This window comes from Rhea americana, unplaced genomic scaffold (genome assembly GCF_003343005.1).
Source record: "Rhea americana isolate MKP2758 unplaced genomic scaffold, rheAme1 scaffold_8, whole genome shotgun sequence".
In the NCBI taxonomy this organism is placed as follows: Eukaryota; Metazoa; Chordata; class Aves; order Rheiformes; family Rheidae; genus Rhea; species Rhea americana.
In genome coordinates, this window is record NW_028186978.1 from 2,552,678 (window position 1) to 2,577,992 (window position 25,315).

The window sequence follows — 25,315 nt, forward strand, 5'->3', positions numbered from 1 at the left end:
AAATTGCTATGTGAAAATGATATGAATCTCATGAGGATGAGATTATTGTGATGGATTTTCTGATYTTAATATTGTGATTATGAAAATGAAAGTTCAGGAGTATAGTTTTTTGTATCTATTTGTACTTTTGCACCTCTTAGTTGTATTAAGGAGAGAATGACATCACTAGTTAATGGATGTAGTTAGTCTGAAGTCCATCTAGCCTTGAAATAAGTTGCAGTCTGTGCCTGCCCTTGTATCATCATTATATTTGTACATTCTAAGTTGCCACTATTGCTGTGAAACTGTGGGAAGCAGAATGGCTGGCTTTTGGAGATGCAGAAGTTGGAAGTTTTACTTCTGTTTTTGCCTTATCTGCAGGTTGTGTTTTCTTCTAATGAAGATTTGGAGGTTGGAGACCAGCAAACTAGTCTTATTTCAACTACAGAAGAAGTGATTCAAGAGGAGGAAGTGCCCGTAGAAGACAATACCAGTGAACAACAATTTGGAGTTTTTAAAGACTTTGACTTTTTAGATGTTGAATTGGAAGATGCAGAGGTGAGACCTTGGGATTTCTTCTGTGTACTTCCATTTGAGAATGTTCTAAAAATTAGATTATGTTGGTGCAACTCTAAGGAATTGGCAACTCTCCTAACAAATCCAGTGGGGAAGAATTTATAACACRATTGGAATTAACTTGCATGATTAAAAAAAAAAATCTTATCAAAAACTTTACAATGTTAAAGGGAAGTTGTTGCAAATGGTTGGATTTTGGAGGGGGAAAAAAAAAGTGAAGTGATGTCACAGTATAAGCCAGTGACAGGATGATCACCTGGGTACTTTGTAGTAAAAAAGTTAATTTTGGAACAATACTTTAAGGAAATGGCATAATCTTTGTTCCTGATATGTGTCTGCATTTCTAAAACATGAATAGTTATAAATTGTATGGTATACTGTCTCATTATATTAGATTATTTCACTCACTCGTCATAATTGCTTGCATTGTGACTTTTGCATTATGTCTAGTTTGTCATAGTTGTTATTGTTCCTCTGCTTCTCCTCTTGTCAAAAAGGAGGGGAAGTTTTTTAAAAAAATAATAATATATTAAAAAATATTAARTATTCCATTAACAATTCTTAATTATTTTGGATAAAGAAGAGGCTTCAGATCGGAATTTGAGAGAACTTAAAAATGACTGGGGAGAAGCAGAAATAGCTGAATACTCTGTAGTTTCTTTCACTTTTTGTTAGTCTATACAAAATACTGATTTAATCATGGAGACCTTTGTTGGTCATGAGTCAACAGACTATCAAAAAGAGTATCAGCCTATCTAAACTCTCAAATCTTTATCCTTCTCCTGAATTACCTAGCTCTTTCTRCAGAATCTTGCTTTCTTCCATAATACTTTAGTTTTATCTCCTTTACTTCATGCTTCCTGTGTATTGCTTCACTTCTGCTAATATTTGCGTCTTCTAGGAAAATTAGAGGCTCATTTTGGTCTATTGCATACATGTGACTTCACCATAAACAGATACAATTTCCTATGTTAAATGTAAGTAGACAAACAGTTTAGAATCATCAAGACTCAGTAGTAAAGCATTAATACCTAGGTGGGACTTTACAGGTAGGACTCTGAAAACTGAAAACAATGCCAAACTTAGGTTAATTTTTACTTTTCTTTGCCTTATTATTTTAATAGCAGGTCAGAATGAAGACAATTTCTTTCTTGCTTATATGCAACATGAAGTGCTAAATTTGCAAATTAAAAAAAAAAAAGCAAACCTGCAGAATGTACAAATTTAGGGCATCAATTTTAAATTGTGCACTTGCTGTAAATAGTTTTTCATCAAAAATATAGAATGTTCCTTGTTATTWACTATTAAATGTTAGCAGTATGATCTGTGGCTTTTAAATTAAAATCTGAGTAATATTCAGATTAAACTTAAGTATTGTATGTGCTTTTGCCCCACAGAAATAGAGCAGTTAGAGCAGTTTTGGAACCCAATACTTGCAAGTTTGAGACTTGATGCAGTATTGCAGTAACTGGCTGTACAGTGGCAAAGTGAACCAATTAGGTTTTCAGTCTTCCTGGATATATTGATGAAGGTTGGCAAAGCACTTCAAATGCTTCATGTTGTACTCATGAATTTACAGATGGTGACTTAAGACACAGATTTTACTCGAGTTCCAAATATCCATCGTACTAAGTATTCCAGCACTGAAGTATGAAAACAGAGAGGATCTAGTTGTTGATATGTAGGGTGATTTTTCATAAAACTGACACAAAATACCTGGTAGAAYAGTAAATGAAGACATTAGTTTTTCTGCAACCTGAATAAAATTGATGTTGATGATGCTTTGTCAGTTGGATGTGGTCGCTTTAGATTCATGTATGTTAATTGAAAAATTTCACTGATGTTTGTTGAAACAGTTACTTTATGTGTCACACTAAAGAAAATGTACCATAAGCATGCTGATTTTGGTGTTTTGTCATCAGATTTATTTATTTTAAATAATTGATCTCCCATGAGAAAGGGAAAGTATATTAAATATTAGCTTTTTTGAYCAAAGCGTTTTTTCAGAGCTTGAATCAGTCTTTTACTGCTGGCAAATCCTATGTAATAAAACATTTTTCCCTGGTTCTAGAGTATCTTTAAGTGTTTGTCCTCGTTCTTTCTAATTATATGTGTTTTCCTTTTTGCTAACCAGGAGCTGCAGGTAAGTTGCAGCCTGGTGCAATGGCTTGTTCATCTGTTGTTGTCTGTGGTGTGTTTGTACTTTCTAGTCAAATATATAAAATTATACTATAAGATTATATAGACTATATATTCAGCTACTTCCCAAGAAGATAATCAAAAGAATTATACKTCATTTGCCATATATTTTAATTTCTCTAAAAACATCATTTAACAAGGTGTTTAAAATTATAATAAAATTAAAGGGCTGATTGAAACTCTGTTCATAATACATTCAGCATTTGTCTTCTGTGTTGCATTTGTGTATTAATTTTATTACGTTTAAATTCATATATATGTATGTGTGTAAACTTTTTTTATTACAGGGTGAAAGCATGGACAACTTCAACTGGGGGGTTCGTAGGCGTTCTCTTGACAGTATTGACAAAGGAGACACACCATCCCTTCAAGAATGTCAATACTCTGGTAGCACACCCAGCTTGAACTTGACTAACCAGGAAGATACTGATGAGTCTTCAGAAGAAGAAGCAGCGCTGACTGCAAGTCAAATACTCTCTCGTTCACAGATGGTAAGTCATTTTTCTGTGAAAGGTTCTGAGAACTTAAACTTTCACTGTCATTTTTAATGGCTAAGTGTGGCTGCTTGCTTCTTTCATCCAGAGAAACAGAGGCCTTGAATAGAACTAAACTAGTATGGTTACATCTTTTTCACAGTCATATCAGTGAAAGGAAAGAGTTACTCTACTAGGAGTACCTAATAGATTTATACTTCTAGTACAATGTTCATCGTTTTAGAATGTTRTATTAAAATTGGAATATTTGCTATTTTTGCTTAAATATAAATGTCAAATAGCATGTGCACATATAAAGTGTGTGTCTTGTGGATTCTTAGCTTTAAAAACCTAAAATAGTAAAGACATGAGCAGTAAGTGATCCCATTGGTCTTGGTCATTTTTTACCATTGAAATTGCTAAGTTAATTACACGTTTTGAAGCACTTATACATATAAATGAGGAAAGTCAATAAAGTTGCATATTCAGAAGTCTGCTTACATTGCAAAAAAACAGAATTACAGAAAAAGTGATGAAGGAGAGGAAATGGGAAGCAACAGAGAGATGGTATGCCCCTTTTAAGACTTGAGGCAAAGTTTGAATTAGCATTGCCTGTACGCTGTTCATAAGAAAGAGCATAAGAAAGAGTTCAGTGTTTTCAGTCAAGCAYTTTGGCAGAGCCAAGACTTCTGAAAACAATAGGGGAAATAATTTTCTATATATTAGGGATAATCTCAAACTTTGAAGAGAGGTTAAATGTTAYAGAAATTGATTGTGTTGCTTGCAGTGTTTTTAGTATAAAGTTGTTAAACTTGATATGTAAATAAATTCAAATAGCTAACTGTACTGAGACAACCTTTTTAGAATTAATGTGTTTTTCCCTATAATTTATACACTCAATGAACTATTATGAATATCGCATTTCTCTCTTTTCCATCTTAGTTAAACAGCGATTCTGCCATAGATGAAACAATATCAGATCATGCTGGTTTATCACTTCAGTCTCAAGATTCCACTAGCAGTGTGGGAACAGAAGAGGTGCTTCAAATCAGAACTGAGACCCCAAGTTTGGAGGCTTCTCCTCTAGATAACTCTAGCAACCAGCTGCCTGAGGTGGGGAGAAATGTGGGCTGGTGCATGGCTGATTTGGGCTCCTTCTAGTGTTTTGTAGCAGCTTTTGCTTTCTTTTCGTCTGAATTTTCATCTGTTACACTGATTATTTGATTTGCTTTTAATATTTCTAACCTGTTGAAATGTTCTTACAAAATGTTTCCTCAGAATGAATACTACTTGTGATGGACTGAGGGAACTCACTACAGGTTAAAAATATTCTTGAAGGGCTGATAATGAGCATTTTTTGGTGCAGAATGAAATAGGCTAATTTTCCTTGATATAGTTAAAATCCTTCTTGAGCAATGTTTTCTTTCAAATACTTCATTTCCTTTTTTGCTTTCTTTGGGTTAATATAATTGGTGCTATGTGGGAATAAAACCTCAGGCCAGCTGTGTTAGCAGTTGGTTCAGTCAAATAATCCTTWAAAAAGGACCAAAGAAGCTAGTGGTATATTTTTTTGGAAAGACCTGTGTGGAGTGAGACAGATTTCAAGCTAATGGCTGCCTGGAAATTTGTGAGTACTTAAATTTCTTGGTTAATATTTTTTAAATCCTTGAATAACTTATAATAACAAAACTCAAATGAAACTATCTAATCTGTTACAGTTCCAATAATATTTAACAGTTAYGGATAAAAACTCACTATGTTGGTGTTTTTCTTGAATTTGAAGTGACTTGGTCTAGGTGGACTTTTTATCCCTTCTTTGTTCTCTGCTCCTGGTAGAATCTCAGCTATAACTCATTTTTGCATTTTCTTATTTCTTCCCGAGACTGCYTTTATACTTAGATTCATTGTTCTTTTGTAGCTTCCTTTATGAGATCACTATACTTCTCATAAGCCAAGTGAAAACATTCGCCCAAAAAGGCTCTAATATTTTATTTAAAAACTTGAATAGAATTTGGAATTTAAACTGGACTGTAAATTAACTTAATGATTCAGCAGCATCCGGTAAAAAGCATTATATCAAAAGCAACAACTGATAAATTAATGAGATTTTCCTTTATCTGTAGAATGAAAAGATTTTGCCACTACAATTAAAAGTTGATGTATTTTTCAAGTAAAGTCATGGAGATGGATGTGTGGCCGTGGTGGTGCAGCAGTCCACCCTGTATCATTCAAGATACAGGGCTGTAGCTTAAGACTATTGCAGYTTAGTTACATTATTAATGCTTATTCTATGGACCACAGAATGGAAATAGAGTGAATTGATATTGATATACTATACAATATAAAAGTAACACTACATATTTACTTCAAAGTGTATATCTAGGCAGTTCATATAGTCCTCTAAACTAGTCTATTGACTGAATAACCACCATCTAAAAAACGCAAGATGGTAGCAGAGTGCTTRCTATATATATAGCGTGTATGGGTCTGGAAGTATTTTTTGCAAACGCTCTTTATTTATAGTGCTYCACAGTGGACTTCTAAGCCAATTATGTCTTTAAAGTCTCAATGACAAGTTCATCATTTTTAGATGACTTTTTAAATTTTAAGTCTTACTTTTCTAAAGTGCTAGATTTCACAAGGAAAAAAAATTCCCATGTGGTATSTTGAGTTTGTCCTCGAGCCCTTATATGATTTGTATTTTTTGGAGAATTTTAGACCTATAATCAAGTGACTTGCGCCTTCTAGCTGTGTGGATCTCTTATCAGACTGTGGAGCATTGTCTGGGAAAGGGTTTGGCTGTACAGATAGATGGCAAAATCAGAGCAATGCACAAAATGACAATAGAATGCAAGTGCATATAAAAGCAATCTGTAACTGTGATGTGTTCCAAGTTTTTGTGCCTGTTGGAATATGGGATTCTCTCAAAAACATATCTTTTCCWCTGTTATACTGTTACTCGCGTATGCTTGAGAAACTTTTCAAAATAGAGATTAAAAAGATGATGAAATGTTCTGTAGTTGTTCCAGACCTCAGAGGCAAGCATGAGGAAGTTATTTTGGTCCATTCATGGAAAAGTAAAATGTGAAGGTCTAGATTGTGTTTATTTTGATCTAAAAATGCTGAATGATTAAAGTATAATTGGATATTTGCAAACAATTTTTTTATAGAACTGTTACTCTACCTTAATAAAAAAAAAATGATAAGAATACATAAGTTCCTGCAATAAAAGTAAGAAAGTATGCTTGATTTACAGGAAGGCAGTCCAGCAGTGAGGGATGAACAGGTTAGCACTGCTAGTGAAGACACAGGGTCATATGTACTACAAGAACAACAAGACTCTCTGATCTGTCACGAATCTCTYGAGTTGGAAGAGACTCCAGAAATGGCAGAGCCAGCAGCTCCTGAGAGCTATTGTGAATCTATCTGTGAAGAGGATGTCACTCTTGCTTTGAAAGAGTTAGATGAAAGATGTGAAGAAGAAGAAGCTGACTTCTCTGGTTTGTCGAGGTAAGATTAATACCAGTTCTAACTAACAGAAATTATCTATGCATGAATCAAACAAAATAGGCTTTCTTTTGGTGTTCAATAGAATAGAAATGTGAAAAGAAGTTAGAGGGAATTCTGGAGCACTTCCTTTGCAGCCACCAGCAACAAGCAATACAACATGGAAAAGCCTTTGAACTGCTCTGAATTATGGCAGAAACTATTTTTGGCACACAAATAGCCCAGGACAAGAGAAAATGGTGATGTTTTCTCTGATCAAAATTGCTGTAGGATTCAGGGCAGAATCTGTTTATGTCTTCGAATTTGTCCAAGATCTGTTTTCATTTTTCAGAACCCCAAGTTCCATGAAGGTAACAGTCTAAGAAGGAGGGAGAATGATGAAAAAAAAAATAAAAATCATCCAAATAATATAATGGTTCATAGGCTTGTTTGTGGTTAAAACTTGTTCAGAAATTTGGATTAGTTTAGATTTGGGGTTAGTGTATATTCCGTCAGAGAGATCATTTAAGGAATCCTTTACAGAAAAAGGCACAAGAGGAGCTGTAGATGAACAAGCAGGTATGAATGGAGAATTTGAAAATGAAAAAGTTCTACTGGGACAGGAATGAGAAAGTTGAATCTTGTAATCCCATATAAAAGGTACTGTAATATGCCTTGCAAGAATTAAAGACTGGTACCAATTAATAGTGATTATTTCCTGTCATGCAACTTAAAGTCCCTTACACTTCTATTTACACTAAGCAGAGAAACAAAAAACCTCCATAGCTGTAGCCTTGAGAGTGACATAGGTGACTGATTATAGGGTTAGTGCACTAAATACAAAGTATCCAAAAATGTTTCTGAAGCTTTGTTTATGGATATTATGCAAAAAGATTTGYGTCCTAGATTTTAGAAGCAGTGTGTTACTAAATAAATGTACCCCAAAACAGCATCCCCATGATAGTGTTATGAATGACTCTCTGTCTGAGACATGTCTTGTTCGAGACATACCTAGTGTTTCTGTGAATGAGAAGTGGTTGTTAGGGAGAAAAGTTTAAAAATGTTTTAACATCTATATTTAGAACCTCTTCCCACATATTTTTGCTGCACAATTAGAAGAAGAATTGTAAAAATGTATCATTGCTTGAAATGTAGAAATTTTTAACAATTAAGTTAATGGTTGTAAGTAGTAGTATTGATGAATGACTGCAGAATGCTCTTTGAATAAAGGCCTGTTAAATTGATTTCCCATAAAAGTGAAAGTGCTGCAATCTATCTCCATTCACTTATGGATATTAATTAAGACAGTTTTAGAATATTGTTGCGGTGCAAAAGAGCGTTTTCCTTTCTCTTACGGAAAGCTGGAATTTGTTACTCACATTGGTATTAGTGGATTGTGCATTTAGATTATTAAGAATTCAAGGAACTGAATTTAGTTCAGTTATTTCGGGCAATAAAAGTGCTTTATATAGCTCTGTGTGTGTGTATATRTATGTAAAATGTATAGATAGTACTTTATGGATATGCATAGAAAATCCATGTTTTTAAAAAACTTTGAGGATAATTGAGGATATGAGTAACTTCTATATCGTAGTAGCAAGTCTTGGATTTTTTTTTTTTTTAACTCTTTTCTTGGTTCATAGTCACTTTAGTTGATTATTTATCTATTTTACAAAACACAGTTCTATCTAGGGTTTTTTTGTTACTAAAACAATTTTTTACTTAAAATCTGTGGATAAGTTAATTTCTGTTGCTTCTTATTTATAGCCAAGATGAGGAAGAACAGGATGGTTTCCCAGAAGTACAGACTTCTCCACCTCCATCACCATTTCTTTCTGCCATATTGGCAGCTTTCCAGCCAGTGCCATATGATGATGAAGAGGAAGCTTGGCGTTGCCATGTCAATCAAATGCTGTCAGATACAGATGGATCTTGTGCTGTTTATACTTTTCATGTTTTCTCAAGATTGTTTCAGGTCAGTGAGTTGCCAATGCCTAGCTGTCTGAAATACTTTACTCCTGCTTTCAAAACTATTCTTCCTCTCCATAATTGCAAAATCTGTAAGATTATGGTAGCAAGAATCCTTTGAAAGTAAATGAGAAGAAGACTTAAAAAAAATCATTCGAAGAACCTTACCATCATCATTCATAATTTTTCCATAGAATATTTACTGTATTCATTGTCTAGAAGAGACTCTGCTCAGAAAATAAATTAGCTTTTCACTATTTCTTATAACCTCTTAGTTCAGGTGGTGCCCCTTCTTTTATTTTCTGAATCTCACTCAAACTCTGTGCTGATTACAGAATTAATGATTTCCTCCTGGGCTTTTTTGTGGGATTCATTATTACTGGATCACAGCATGACAAATGTTAATGAATTTCTCTAGCATATCTTTGTGAAAAAGGGAGATTTTTTTGAGAGAAAGAATTGAAACCCCAGGAGATCCATTAAAGCCAGAAGTTACAAATGGCTCTCTTGATTTATATTTACCTCAGAGATCTGGTATCCTCAGAGATCTGGTATCCAACATCAAATACCTATGGCTTGTGTTTTCTGACTCCCTCCCACTTATGTTTAGGGGATTTTTTTATGTGTGTGTATGTTTAGCCTTTTCCATGTTCAAAGTGGTACCGCTCAGATGTACATTATTCATTATAACTTCTTATGGGATAGGAGAAGTACAATTGTTCCGTTTTATATACAGGCAGCCTGCTTTGGAAAGAGACAAACAGTGAGCCAACAGCAGATTCAGTACTACAAACCAAGACTTTCTGACTCCAGTCCTTTCTTAATCATCCAATAGTAATTTTKCCTAGTGTTTTGTATATCATAATACAATTTTCACCTCGGTGAAATACTCACTTCAGGTTCTACCAGACTATCACACATTTTATGTATGGGAAGATTTAGGGCTAGTACCATGAAGTACTTGATGTGTGAAGAATCAGTACCCTAGATTACCCACAGAATAGCTTGCTTGTGCATCTATATCTATTTCTTTAGTTAAATYAAATATTTTGCCACAGTTCTGTGAATTCCTGTTGCTGCAAATCTTTGTATTTTTGCTTTATACAGCCATCTGGGTTTTGTTTCTCTGCATTATGCCAAAGCTTAACTTCAATTGCTTTTTGCACATTCATTCAGTTTCTGAAGATGGTGAAAAGGGAATATTGCAGAGATAGCTGTTCATATTCACTTGTGCTCATTAAAGAGGGAGCTGATAAGTAAGGTAAAGCTTTTTATGGTTTGACAGAATAGCCCTCAGTCACCTGGAAAGGATGGATAGTGTGGTAAAAGGGTACAGCGGTCCAGGGCTCATGTCTGCAGGCTAAGGTGTACGCCTGCTGAGTTGTTACCAGGTACAGARCTGGATTTAAAAGACTTTGAGCCACAGTGAGACTCTGGGGAGGCCTTGTTTGACCAGAGACTTATATCATTTTTATATAGTTTTATTCTATAGAAAACATTCTAGGATTATATAGCAATGTAAAGTGTAGCATGAGATTAAGCATACAGTCTACATAATCATACATGAGGTATATAGGATTGATATTTGAAGAAAGTGAAAAATCCTGCAGTTGGTAGTTGTGGAGGCAAGTTGTATCTTGACTTGTAAAATTCTGAATGTATAATTCTCTGGAATACAAACATTTTAAAATGAATGGAACTACTGTCTATATGACATAAATTAATCAAAATATTGTGATGCTAAAGGCAGAGATGTGAAAGGAATAACTGCCTTCATACGTAGGTGGGGTTTTTTTTTTGTTTTGCTTTCTGAACTAGCTTTTTGTAAATGTATGTAATAAAATATGTATTAATTTGTGTTTCTGTAATTTAATGATAGAAGAATATGCTGTCATGATGGTAAGTTGCCCAGAAATCCTTAATCTGAAAGGAGAGGTTGTAATGTAAAATAAATGTTTCTGATTTTTGCATTCTAGACCATTCAAAGAAAGTTTGTGGCTATAACAAATGATTCCGTCAGCTTTCTTGGTGAGAGTCTACAGCGAATTGGAACAAAATTTAAAAGTTCACTGGAAGTTATGATGTTATGTTCAGAATGTCCGACAGTCTTTGTGGATGCAGAAACGGTAAAAATCTCATTAATTTAATATTGCAACATCTGTTTAGTTAAAAATTTTTACGTAAAATACAACATAATCTTTTAACATTTGGAAAACAATGCTGAGGAAGATTTTCAAAGGTTTGAATAAAATATGTTAATTTTATTTTTGCCTTTTAAAAAGTTGCTGTCTAACTTGTCACTAACTGAAACRTTATCTAAATAATTTCTGGATTTAAAAAAAAGAAGCTTTTTAAAAGCAAAACCAGAAAGAAATTTAAAGAGTAGGTTACCACTCTTAGTTATAAACATTAGAGAACACAAGTATGAAGTGTATCTTCTCCAAAAATAATCTCCAGGTGTTACAATAAACATATATGTGTGTGTGTGTACATACACATATGTGTGTGTGTGTGTGTGTGTATATATATATATATATATATATATATATATATATATATATATATATATCTACACACGTATATATGTATATATGTGCATATATTTATTTATTTATTTGGACAAAGAGCTTAAAGAGAGGAAGACTACTTATCTAATAGTAACTTTGCCTTTTTTTAATTGTGTTGTCCGAGTAGACATTCCATGATGCATGAGAAAAGCATTCTAACTCCAAATATACAGTGAACGTTTTGAATTGTTCATTATTTTGCAGGTTGAAATCTTAGGTTAAAATAAATGTTGATGTGAGAATGTCAACTCAGTGCTTACTAGTGCCAGTCAAAAAAGGCAATGTTAGAGTAATTAAGGAAAGATACAACAAAGTAAAATTACCATTAAACTAATGTACAAATCCTTGATACACGTACATTCTGAATTTTGTGGGCAATTCTGGTCCACCTCTCTCAAAGAAAATACAGTTGAACTGGAAAAGGTTCGAAGAAGGATCACAAATACTATGAGATATTTTGAATGGCTTCCACGTAAGAAATTATGTATAGGCTAGAAATTATGTATATATGTGTCAGCTATTTGGGAGAGAAATCTGATAGATGTCCTTAAATGTTTTGAATAAAGAGATAGGAATCTCTAGATTCCTAGAGAAAAGAGATAGGAATTATTGATTTACTGTCTTATTTGATGCTGCAAGGGATCAAATTAAGCTAGTGGCTAACAAAACATACAAAACCAATGCTAGGTGATCCTTCATGTGATACATACTTAAGCTGTGAAACTTCATCCCCTTTGTACACAGTGGGCTCAGTAGCTGAACTGCATGAAAGAAATAGCCCTGAACAGATTTTTTTTTGTGTGTGTGTGTGCTTGTTTACAGAGGCTAAGAATGTGTTCTGGAGTAAATGCATCACTATACGCTTGCCCTGTTTTGCCTTTCCTTAGGCAAATGCTATTAGACATTGTCAGAGATGGATCTTTGGTCTGTGTGAGACTATTCTTCTGTCTTGCCTTTTTCCATGTTACTAAGGGGCAATTCTGCTCTTCATGTGCTCACTTTGGAATATAGGAAATAAAAAAACTTCATATGGACAATACATTTCAAGGGACCTACTTATAATCTTTTTGTTTAACTTATGCCACTTTAAAAGCAGTGTAAACTAATTGGAAAAAGAAATTTCCTTGGGAATAAGAAGCTGCAAGAAGAGTTATACCAATGTAGCTAGAACAATATGTGCACAGAACACTATATATTTGTGCGTGTGTGACTGTGTGTAGGTATACACACACACACACAGGAACATACAGTGTTCTATGTATGTTCTTTATATGTATGTTTGTGTATATATACAAACACTCTGCACACATAACTGCAGTTATATTGGCAAATATTGTTGTAGACAAATCTGTCCTCTACAAATAATTTAATTGAAATGGACCTACTTGATTATCAGATTAGTTCTTATTAACTAAGAATGGCTTACCGCGAATAACGTTGGTGCATGTGATGTTTACTCAGACATGCAAGACTYTCACTATCTGCCTTAGGATGAAAATGGGAATTTTAACATGTCTGTCCAGTTTGGGCAAGTGGACTAATCTAAATGAAAAACTGTGAAGCTTTGGAATTTTTCTTCTATTATGTGTTTATACTACTACTCAGCAGCCCTATTCAACAAAACTGAATGATTTTGGTGATGTCATATCATTTGTGTTTGCTAGTGCCCAATGCCAGACAGGTCTGGAGGATAGAATTACAGAAGTGAGGGACCTCCAGACGTCTCCAGTCCAACCTTCTGCTCAAAACAGGACAGTCAACCAAAATAGTTCAGATCAGTTATGGCTTTGTCTAGCTGTGTCTTAAAAGCCTCCAAGGGTGATGCAAAAACAGTCTGAGGTAGCAGAGTTGTTTTTGCTACAAGTTTAAGTAAAAAGTGTGTAGGTTTGGTGGGTAAGGAGGATGAGAAGGGTGAAACACAACTACTATGAGAAGAAAATACTTTTTTCTGGTGTTGGGCATTAGATTTACTGAGATAGTAGTTTTCAGCAGAATGATGTCCCCTCATGTCACACAAGTGGTTTGCAGTTGCTTTGGTAGTGGGTCCTGGCCTGCTAACATAAGATACCCATTGACTGTGCACTTTTTTATGTTATTGCACATTTTGAGTGTGGAATGGAATCATGTCCTATAATTTGCCTCTCAGTTCACATGGACGTAGAGGTTGGGAGYGGCAGTGTCGTGATTCTGTCACTTCTGCCTTATGATGGTGGTAGAGTAGTTATCATGATGCACTTGCAAAACCAGATCAGCATCATTCTCACCCCTGCCTGAGTAAGTGCAATATTGTGATTTCCAATGTCACGATTTATCTTTGTGTTGTACTCAGAAGCTGAGCAAGAGGTACCAGGTAACAGGGATTAGAGATAAAGAAAAGAGTTCTTAATCTGTGCATAGGGTGACCCTGTAAGGGCAGGAAACATCATGTTAGAGCCATAATGATGACAGGAAATGAAGAGATAAGGATTAAGAAGAAGCAGCTAAGTGAAGTGGAATTATGTGACAGGGAGAAAATGTCTGGAGCAAAGCTGAAGTAGTGGGTCCCCAAGTGAAAGAGGCATTTTGAAACTATATCTGAGAAAGTCCATTAATGTTAGGATATTCTTTAAATATCCAAAAGTTCCTGCTTGACAGTTCTGGTTCTTACAGACTGAAGCCTCTGTTAGTGGTATAGTTTGCAGATTGAGAAGAGGAAGTAACCCTGGCTGGATGCTCCTTAGGTTGCTGCAGGAGCAGTCCAGCAACATCTTTCTTCCTGCTGCAGGCTGTTCTATTTACACTAGGTGTGTGTCCATCACATAATATTTTTTTTTCCTCTAAGATCTAAAAATCCCTTTGAAAACTCTCATTCAGATATTCACTAGGTACTGCCTTTYTTTCTTTAAAATCAAATCTGTTCTTGAGCTGATAGAGCTGCAAGTATTAGTGTAAACTTAGAGGTATCATAAATAGTATATACACAGATAGTTTCCATGTGATTTTTCCCCAGTTTCATCTAATAATTTATTTAGTTTCAGACTATAAGGATTATAGTAAAATATAATTATATCTGATGGTAGAGGTGATTGTTTTTTTATCTTTCAGCTAATGTCATGTGGCCTGCTAGAAACATTGAAGTTCAGTGTTCTAGAGCTCCAAGAACACTTAGATACCTATAATGTCAAAAGAGAAGCAGCAGAACAGGTGAGTCTGATTTGTATTTTCAGACAGAAATATTAGGATCTATTCATCAAGAAAATGTTAAAGGTCTTTATCTCTCAACACAGGTATCTGCAAGTAAACTATATAAAAAAAAGTGAAATAAAGTCTTGTTTTCCTTTTCTTATTACTATTCTATGTGTATAATCTGAACCTGAGTTTTGCTGTTACATGTAATTCATTTTTGTTRCACATATTTCTGGAATTGTCTTTGAAATACAACATTATGTAAACATACTAGAACTGAGAAGATGATTATTTTTTAACATGAATATCAATAAATCAGAGTAAGCTTGCTTTTTCTTTATGAAAGTACTGGCTTTTTTGTGCTGCCACAATTACACTGGAAGTGTGTCATTCAGCTTCAGATATGTGCAGATACATATCTATGTGTGAATTAAGTGCCTTAGCACCCATAAAAGTCAAAGATCAAGTCGATATAGTAAAAGAAACTAAGAAAGCTATTCATTGTATCCTATAGACACTTGCTTGTTGGTCAGCTGAAAARCTCTTTACCTTCCTTTGTATTGACTAGATCTCCGCTGACTGTAATGGGAGCTGGAACAGCTACCTCATACGCAGATGCCTGAATTTACTTTTCTTATCCTAGAACTGCATCCCATTTAGAGTTACATTTATATATTTAGAATAATATAGCTTATTTTTCCAAGTACATGTTAGTAGTGTATCTCTTTTTCAAAAAAGTACAAAGTTTAAAAATTGAAACTTTCTGTAGCAAGGGTATGTRTGTTTGTTTTTGTGAACCTTTGTGTGAAGTTTAAGAAGGAAGATACTAACTACAGAAAACTGAAACAGATGAGATTTCTGTTTCAAGAACCAAAAGAAAATATGAATCTACAATCAGCTTTGCAGGTACAGGGAGAGAAAGAATTTATGGGGCTTTATCAGTAGAGAAAATTTGGTCTCTAGGAAAGATAGGGATGAGGTATTACTGCTACTCTTTTCAGAGACACCTTTTGTAATATGTTTGGAAAATGTTGTATGAGTTTTAAAGAAGCCTATTAGAAATTTATAAGAGTGCCAAGCAGGCTGTCTGTTGTTGGCCTACAAACACTGGCAAAATCATCAAAAGTTAATTGAAAATATTTGCTTTGGCTTTTCTAATTTCTGCGTGTAGGTATAAATTGTATTAGCTCTATGTTTGCACACTCTCCTGATAGACTTGCATTGGCATCAGATGGGTGACAAATACCACATCTGCAGTATTTAAAGAATGCAATAAAATTAAATRTGCATTAGAAAGATCTTATTAGTGGTCCCAGCAGCCTATGAGGCAATGACAGTGGCCATACAGGCAAGTCCAAGGGGAGTGAAACAAAGCCAGAATTGAAGCTGTGACATTTTAGCAGAGCTCTATTCCAAAGGAGAGTGGCTCCCTGTTTCCTGATCCCACGGAGTTCATTAGGAACTGATGGCCTCTGCCTTGCAGAGGCAGGATCCAACTGGTCAGTTTACCTGTCTCTTAGAAAGGTYATCTATTCTGTTTGAACTAGCAACTAAAGTATTTCCCCTCATCAAGGAAAGTCTGGCGTGCTATTCACTACCATTAAAAGTTAGCTGACTGCTAATCTGTGGAATAGAATAGACACACTTGCACTATTTTGTGGAAAAGACTGTAGAAGAACTGCAGTTTTCTTAAAACCAAGACTAAAGTATCCTACACAGCACTGCATGCTGTTTTTAGGATCCGAACTAGTGTCTATGCAGAAGTGTACTTTGTGCAATGCTTTGGAGTGATAACAGTTTATTTGTAATCTGACTCATGAGGTCTAATATTAATGAGCTACATTTTGCCATTTAGGCTTAATCAGAGACAAAGTGCTCATCTAATGACTGAGATTATCTTACTATATGAAATACGTAATGTCTGACAGTCTCTAATGCATAATGCTGTCATCACTGCTATGAGAAAATAATGTGTTTTTCTCATTTTAGCAAAACTGAGGCACAGATGGGCTAACTGATTTGCCCCAGGCTCAGGCAGAAAGATGGAGGCAGAATAGAGAGGAACTCAGATTTTGGGGTATATGTTCAACGTGGATAACACTGAACAGTATTGAGAAATTCTCTTTATTTAAATTCCTTCACATTTAGCCTGCAGTTTATCATAACAATATGAAATGGTATCGTTTGGTGGATTTCAGTGTGATGAGTTAAAATTGTATCACTTTTAGATGGTCATGAATTCATCTAATGTATTTCCAATTAATTTTGTTCAGCCATGTGCCATACAGCTGTAAATCCATACTGGATATTGTGAGCTTGTTTTCATTTTATTTTACCTCATAAAGGAATCTGGATTTGACTTTGATGGCTTCTGTCATTATATCACAGTGAAAGAACACATTTTTTTTGTAGTGAAGCTGTCAAAAGGATGCTGAAGAACATGTTTCTGTGGTCAGCCTGTCTTCTACCACAATATTTATGAATGATTGCAGTAAGAATAAGGTTTCACTGGATCAGAGGAATTGCTCAGAAATAACAGTTTACGTGTTTTTATTTAATCATTTATAAACATAAAGAAGCAGTATCAAAAAGGAGAAAATTTATCATTTGGACCAATCATTTATGACTGTCAAAAGCCATTTAGTTAATTTAGTCTGTTATTTAATTATTTATTTAGTATATTAATTTAGAAGGAGTGGCTAAAAATCTTGGAAGCTAAATTTTTTTATTCTAAATTTTTAAAACAAAAATCTTTTTTTTTTTTTTTTTGTATTACACAGTATACATAGATTAAGAATCTTCCAAAGCTTTTTTTCAGATATTTATCCTATTAAACAGAATAGAGGGAATGACTGAAAGAGACCTCCTCAGGTCAAATTTGGGTTTCTGTCATTGCAGGCAATTACAACTTGCATCCCATTTAATTTGAAAGAAGTATTAAGGCAAAACATGTAACAAGTTTCCTCCACCACCTCACTTTTTTCATAGAAGCCTGCAGGAAGTGACTAAACTAATCTAGTTGAGATATATTCTAAGTGAATATAAATTAACAAGTATTTAAATAAACATCATTTTCATTTTAATCTCATCTCCTCTCAAATCAACCACTAAAAGATTCTGTACAGTAACTTCTTTTAATTAAGCAGTTATTACTTAAACTTTACCTTAGTAGATGTTGTTTGTTACTCTCAACGCTCTGCACTGTACTGGCATTCCCATTCAAATGAATCAGAATTTAAACTAGTGAGAGGCTTGGGCTGCAGTTGCTTGAAACTCCTATTCGTGAACCAAGGTAAGAAAGACAAAGAAAGATACCTGTACTGTAGGAGAGTTTTGGCACCTCCATCCTGGGGGCAATCTGAGAAACCGACGTATGCTGTGAATAAGAACAGTGACTGACTTCCCTAGCTTATGCTTTCAGTAAGGAGATACCTGGGGAAGAAATAACTTGATGTAAAGCAAACATGTAAGGAAGATTATTCTGTCACACAATCTACTGCTATTCCTGAAGAGTAACTTTATGCAGTGCTGAACATATGTTTTGTGCAAAATTTTTAGCAAATTAATTTTGTTGCCTTTTTGGAGTTACTATTTTGTCCCCTTGAAACAAAGCTGGTTTTGACTCCATATATGTGGTAGACACAAAGATGCTGAATCAGAGAAATGTAATAGAAAATATAAGGTTGTATGTATATCATGTAAAATTCTACGTGTACCCTTTTTCAGACTGTTGTTAAGATTTAAAAACATCTTAAAATGGCAGTGTGTGAAAATAAATAGTAGCTTCCTAGCTTCTTTCCTCTTTGTTCCATTGTGAATGTATTCCATTATTATTGATGAATGCTGTCAGACAACAAGAAAAATGAGATTTGCAGTGTACATTGGTATCCATGCCACTAATTGAAACTGACAGCACAGTGTTTAGAGAATTCCATTCCTCCTCTTGATAAGCACAGGGGCCTAGCTAATTCACTAAGTAACCTTTATTAAATTGAGCAGATGGGAAATCACATTTTTCTTTTCCTTGCATCAGACAAAGGTTAGAAAAAGGTCACTAAGATTTCCTGTGAGAGTCATGATATAAAGCACACAGTACGCTAAATTATACTCCTTGGATGTATAGAGCCTGTGCTTCATTTCAGAAGATAATCTGCAATTATCTCAACGTGATGCATTACTGTTTGTCATATTCAAATTACCACAGCATTGCTGCTGTTTTCATTGTACAGAAGAATGTGCTGGGCACTGCGTAGGGGAGATGACYAGGCTGTACTGTGTAACAAAATCATATTTGATTCTGTGCGCTTTGTATTAAYTCCTTTAAAGTTGCAGAGTTGTTTAAAACCAGAAAAAAAAGAGATTGCCCACAGAAATCAATTGATCTGTTGTGTACTATAGGAACTGAAGGTAAATACAGTCCTGTGTTCACGGAAGAGAGTGGATTCTGCATGATTGCACTGTGTAATGTGAGAATGCYTTACCACCCTGGCTTGTACAAATCAGAGGTGATACTAAACTCCCATTACAGAAGTTATTTTTTTTCTTTCTACATAATAAATCTGCACTTGCCTCTAGTTACACAGAACAGCTGTATTTCCTGCTGCTAYGAAAGTACTCCAAAGAAATGTAGCAGACTTGCTCTTTACTCTGTAATTTGAATTAATGCTGTATTTAAGATGCTGTGAAATTATGTTGGTGTGAACCTTGTGGTGCAAGTAAAGAGAAAATATTAACTCATACACAGAAGGTGATTTTTCTCTCCCCTCTACAACACATTTCTGTACAACAATACACAAATTCTGATCAGTATTTACACCAAAGGGTACTATCCTGTCTGGGGCATCCAGGGCCGCATGATATTCACAACAGAAGGGATGCTCTAAACACTACAGGAGGTTCCATCAGCATAGCAATCGTTAGTGGGAACAACACTGGTAAGAAACTGTGATAAGAAATCAGTTGCTTACATAATCTGGGTATGTGCAAGATGCTACTGATGTATCTTAAGTAATTTTATCAGTTCTGTTTCAGAAGGTTCAATCTTGTTTATATTTGTTTTGCAGTGGCTAGATGACTGCAAAAGAACGTTTGGTACTGATGATGGTATTCATGGCACTAACACAGATGCTCAGGTAGGTGCATTTCATTTAGGAGTCTCTGGATATGAGATTTAAAAAAAATACAAGCACATAAAAGCATAAAAACTCCAATATTTGAAGAGAGATTAAAAAGKTGTGACAAGCTTTTAATTTCAGTTATCATGCTATCTTTTGGAAACTGGGACTTTTATGAAGTAGTGATCAAAGGGCTTCTTTTAATAAAAGTCAGCAACCAGTCTTGGGTTCTAAGCTTAATAACACTGAGCAGATAAGCAGACTAGATACCATCAGTGTACTAGCAAGTCTGCTTTTATGCAGCTGTTTCTAGAAGGAAAAAGATCAGCATTCTGCGTATATGCTCAGATAAGCTGTCTAGCCAAAAACCTCTACTGGATTTAATATAATTAGTACCATATTAAATATACATGACCTTTCTGGAGCCATTATTTGAGTGGGAAGGAGCAAGGAGCTAGGTAGCAGTTTGGCAAAAATCTCATGAAACACTTCTGTCAAATATCATTAAACATAAAGCAACCTATCCATGTTAGTTCAGTATTTTGTGTGTATTTGCATGACAGTCATCCATGTTTTAATATTGCTAATTGCTGTAGCAAGCTTTTTCCTCAAGTGGACAAGGATATTTTTTTAAAACAATAGCTGCATAATATTGTTACTGTAGAAAGAAAAATTAAATCCAAGCACTCTCCATAGTTGATACAGGGATGTGAATCTAGAGTCTTGTAATAGGAACAGCGAAAGATGTAAGACAGTAGAATCACACACAGCAGACTAATGCACATTTTCACAATGACATTTTGAGAAAAGCATTTAAAAAGAAAAAAATATATATATTTTGTATCTCTATTTCTGATACTCATGCACAAAGGTCTTAAAAGTTTGATCTTGCCTATTCATTGGTAAATACATTATACCTTGATACTACTGAGCACAGAAGACTTATCTCCAAATTATTGAAGTAAGATGTGTTGTGTTAAATAGAACAGACCTGAATCCTGAGCATCAAAGAACCACATCCCAAACTTAACCTGGAAAAGGGGGAATTCTATTCCTTTTCTTCAGTGAACACATTTTATGCTTGCTGTACATCTTCATAGATTGACTGGCACATGTTTAGAAATATATAACAAATACTACTGCAGTATAGTAAACATGCTATATATTAATAAAACAACATTTATGTATTTATTCACAATGTTGTTTATATACACTAAGAAACAACCGTAACATAACTATGAAGGTAAATATTACTATTCCTGTAGTATAACTAGATAAACTGAGAAATGAAGGGAGAGCCACACTGAGCCTTTCATTTAACTTGCACAGACAGAGCAAGGCTGGCAGAGGAGAATGCAGGATTCAGGCAGTTCTGTCTATTCCTCCACAATTCTGCAGAGTTTGAAGATATCCTCTAAAAAGGAGTTATGACCTGTTCACATTGATTATTTGGGAGGACCCGCTTTGACTTTGGCTTTCAATCCTGGTCTGCAAGGCTATTCAATACTGGCAAATTTTTCTTAATGTGAACCTTGCGTTGCAGATTCAGTTAAAATCACTTTAATGTATACTATCTGTTCATTCAGGAAACAGTCTTGCTATCCTGCTTCATAAATATATACATTTTATGAAAGTTCTGAATTTATTTGTAGGGGGGTATAGTGGATTATAGGAGAAATAGAAGTTACAAAATACAAGATTGTTGTTTCCAAATTCCTTGGAAATGAAGTGTGGGGTTGATAAGCATATTCAATCAACCAGTTAATGCTTAAAATTTGTAAGTCATGTTTTGCTCAGAAAAATGGGGCTGCTCTCTTTAACAGATATTCTTCATTCACTAACACAAATAAGATTTTCTTAAAAATTTTAAGCACTGCAGTAAATACAGCCAAGGAATAGTGAGATTCTATTCTGGCTCATGCATCACCAGCAGACTTGCAAGTAAATCTAATTACTGGCTTTTTACTATTAGTGGTAACATGCAAGCCTGAAAGAATGCATCTGGACTCTCTGGTTAGGCTGTGGATACAGCACTGGCAGTTAGAAAAATCAGATTATTTGTGAAGTGAGCAAATATGTGAAAGTCACTGAAGCTGCATAAAACCATTTTTAAAAGAAAACTTCTCTAAATATTTGGAATAACTATCCTAAAAGTGTTAGGTTTTTGGGGTTTTTTTTTTGTTTGTTTGGTTGGTTGGTTTTTTACTTATAGTGATAATTAGATTTGAGTTACAGAACTGAGACTTGTGCTCTGCTATTCCTCAAAGTACTTGATTCAATGCTCTGCTGAAATCCATCATAAAATTCTCATCGACTTTGGCAGTTCAAGCTCATATCTCTTCAAAGTGTTCTGTGCATCAGATGCAACTACTTACTTGATAGTTATGTGTATGATAGCAAAACTATGCAGTTTATTAAGCACACAGTCTATAACTATGAGCTTAATAAATCTTAACTGCTTTTGTCTGTTGGGATCCGACATTGACTATGTCATTCTTCATATGCTGATTATGACTTTTGTACTTGCTTGAATACCATCARTATGTTCAGCACTGTACCAAACACAAAAGTTAAGTTCCTGCCCCAAGCCTAAAGAATATGTTTTCTGACATTTTCTCTTCCTGCCCCTCTCTCCTAAGCATATTACATCTCAAATTCTAAAAATTTAAAGTTTCAGCAAATTTTTGCTTAAACTGTAATGCTACAAAATAAGCAAGAAGCATTTTATAGATGTTCAGGCTTGACTTTTTTTTTTTTTTTTTTTTTTTTTTTTTTTTTTTTTTTTTTTTTTTTGAATTTGCATACCTTTAATTAAGACTGTGCATTTAATTAAGAATGTGTAAAGACCAGGAAGGATTGTAAGGTGAAGTATGTTACTCATGCTGTGAGACAGCAAAGMTGATGTTATCTGTTGTTAGTTATAGCAGCAAGTGCATAGTAATTTTACTTCAAATTCAATCTGTTACTTGTTTCCACTCTTTGGAGCATGTTATTTGTATTTCTTACTCTGTTTTACCTGGGATCCTAATTAAAGTGATTTCCTACACTAATTCTTGATCTTTTTTTCTTTCTTTGTATTTTTGTGACCTGCTCATCTGCTTGCTTAGCAAATGGAAATTCTAGCAGTAAGTGATGGTTCTTAATTTATCAAATACTTAACTATGCTAGTCAAGAAACTGGTCTCCATCTGTCTSTTGTCCATTTGTGACATAATGACATCTTGTAATTGACTATTAAAACAATAYTGTGTGCTTCAATTTTGCATAATCTAACCTATTGAACTGCTGGTACTTGTAGATARTAGGTCCTACAGTTAGAAGTTTATAGAGGATTATTGCATTCACATTAGATTTTATGTCTGTATGTAAAGCAGTATTAACATTGTCCTCACTTTGACTAGCCTTACATGCATAAAAGCACAAGCAAAACATTTCATAAGTTAATATGGCTGTTTCATTCCTTTAAGAATATGTTGTGTGGTATTTTCTAAAATAAAATCACAACTAGCTTTTATAAAGGAAGCATTATTTTTATGCCTAATAATGAAATTACTGTGCTCTTATCCTATCAGACAGTTGCAAGCTAAAGGCCAGGTTATATATACTGTGCTTACATATTTGTATTAATAGCTATGAAAAAATCTGTACTTACACACCTCAACTGCTTATATTGGGTATCAGATACTGAATTTAAAATACTAAAATATGAACAATAAGAATAATAATTTCATATTCTGGTTTAGAACRTGACATTTTAAAATGCCATTTGAATCATTTTTTCCTTGCTGGAAATATAACTTCTTATTAAAAGTAAATGTTTAACCTGTGAGACAGCAAGGCTACTTATAAATCAGGAGATGTAAGAAGAAAGCTTTCATCTGCTTTTCTGTAGCTTCTTGCTATCTTAGCTTGTAAGCCTTTTTGGCATTTTCATCAGTAAGCAAATAACTACTATTAATTTTGCACATTCTATACTGAACAAGTTGTCTATAATTTATTGTCTCTGGTCATGCATAGTAGATGTTTTGCATTTTCTGAACATAATATTGCTGTTTACATTTGTAGGAGCTGGAGTTGTGTCGGAGGCTATACAAGTTGCACTTCCAGTTGCTACTTCTCTTCCAAGCCTATTGCAAACTTATCAGCCAAGTAAACACAATCAGAAAAGAAGCAGAGGTAAAGGAAATCATGCTATTTAGCCACTTATTGTTGACATTTTAAAGCAAAACAATTTAAAATACATTTTGGTAACATTTTAATCAGTGGGACATCTTTTTAGAACCTGAAGGAGGGTATTAGCTGTTTTTGTAAGCAATTAATAAAAGATTTAAGCAAAACTTGCAAGAATTTTCTCAGACATTTAATTATCTGTGTTGATTCTTGTACTACTTGAAAGCTCTTAAATAGACAGGAATGCAGGAGTCCTGTGTTGAGAATTTTAAATATTTCAGCAGGACTCTTGGTGTATTCTAATCAAGCTACAATCAAGGTGCATCAGCTCTAATCAGCAGAATTCTGTGATGAATCCCCTTTCCATCTCCCCAGTGCTTCCTATTATGAACAGAGTAACTTACTACAAACTGATTATATAACTATAAATCATTTCAGCCCCCATTCAATTACACTGCAACCTTAGCCCTCAATTAAAGTTTAGTTCGTAGTGCATCATAGACATCTTGTGCCTGATTTTTAGTTGTACTGACTTTATTAAAAAAAATCTGTTATTCAGCTATGCACACATAGCACGTATACGATGTCAATAAAATCAGTCTGAATGAGCTAAGCTACGAATATATCTTCTGAAAACTCCCCTTCAGGATTGTAAGGCAGTAACTAGAGGTAGCAGAAAAATACATGCCTTGCGTTGCTTGACACAGTAGGAAGAAAAACAGTAAAGAGGACAGGAATTCTTTAATTTCTGAGTAACTTAGGAAAAAAATGATGCACGTTCCTCACTTGGATTGACAGATATTTGTAAAAGCTGCAAATAAACAAATTAATTTCTGCATGGAGAAAGTTATGGAAGGTAGGCATCACACCAGTCCCATTTCTTGCCTAAGTCACCACGTTAGCTGTAGAACCGTACTCTGTGTGATGGCCCTGTCTCTTACTCATACACTATAGCTGAAGCAGAAGACAGTATTGTATACACAGACTGCACAGCAGTTATTCTGCTGGGTTACTGAACTTCTGTTACAGATTTTTTCTTCATATTCAGACTATGTTTGTAATAGCACCATTTTTGCTTACTTTCCTAAGTGTTTAACTCTTTTCTTGATTTTATCATTGCAAGTGATATGGGGAGAAAATTATTATGTTTTTTTTTGAAACAAATTTTAAAAGAACTGACTAGGAAGGACTGAGTGCAACTTCATCAGAGGAAAGCCCAAATACTTAGCATGCATACGTGGCCATTAAACTGTGTACTTTAGGAGCTGAAGCATGATGTACTTTTTCTGTCTCTCATTTATGATTGCAGGAAGAAGAAAAAATGTTAAAGTGTCTATTCTGCTAAAAGTTAATTTGGCCAAAGATTTAACTAGAGAAGCTCACTGTTACTATTTGTTTTAGGTTATAAATATGTCTGAAGAACTTGCTGTTTTGGAGAATTGTCTGAAAGAAGCTGAGTCTGCCTCTGACAGTGGTATCGAAGAAATTGAGATTGCAGAGGCTTCCCAAGCTAGCACAGAAACAGCTATTCACTCTCTCATTGAAACCCTGAGAAGCAAAGAGTTTGTGTCAGCTGTAGCACAGGTCAAGGCTTTCAGGTAACTGTGTAAGGATTATGC

General features: G+C 34.5%; 1 protein-coding gene across 1 annotated transcript in view; it reads left to right on the top strand.

Annotated features, from left to right (window-relative positions):
• The window catches only part of FRYL (FRY like transcription coactivator), a 145,913-nt gene that overhangs the window by 118,180 nt on the left and 2,418 nt on the right, over window positions 1-25,315 (top strand). Inside the window, exons 52-62 of the mRNA XM_085322719.1 lie at window positions 361-537; window positions 3,042-3,245; window positions 4,170-4,340; window positions 6,484-6,737; window positions 8,481-8,688; window positions 10,658-10,807; window positions 14,333-14,431; window positions 19,477-19,545; window positions 22,635-22,652; window positions 23,592-23,702; window positions 25,098-25,294. Coding sequence (XP_085178845.1) covers window positions 361-537; window positions 3,042-3,245; window positions 4,170-4,340; window positions 6,484-6,737; window positions 8,481-8,688; window positions 10,658-10,807; window positions 14,333-14,431; window positions 19,477-19,545; window positions 22,635-22,652; window positions 23,592-23,702; window positions 25,098-25,294 — 1,658 coding nt within the window. The remainder of the gene's footprint in view (window positions 1-360; window positions 538-3,041; window positions 3,246-4,169; window positions 4,341-6,483; window positions 6,738-8,480; window positions 8,689-10,657; window positions 10,808-14,332; window positions 14,432-19,476; window positions 19,546-22,634; window positions 22,653-23,591; window positions 23,703-25,097; window positions 25,295-25,315) is intronic.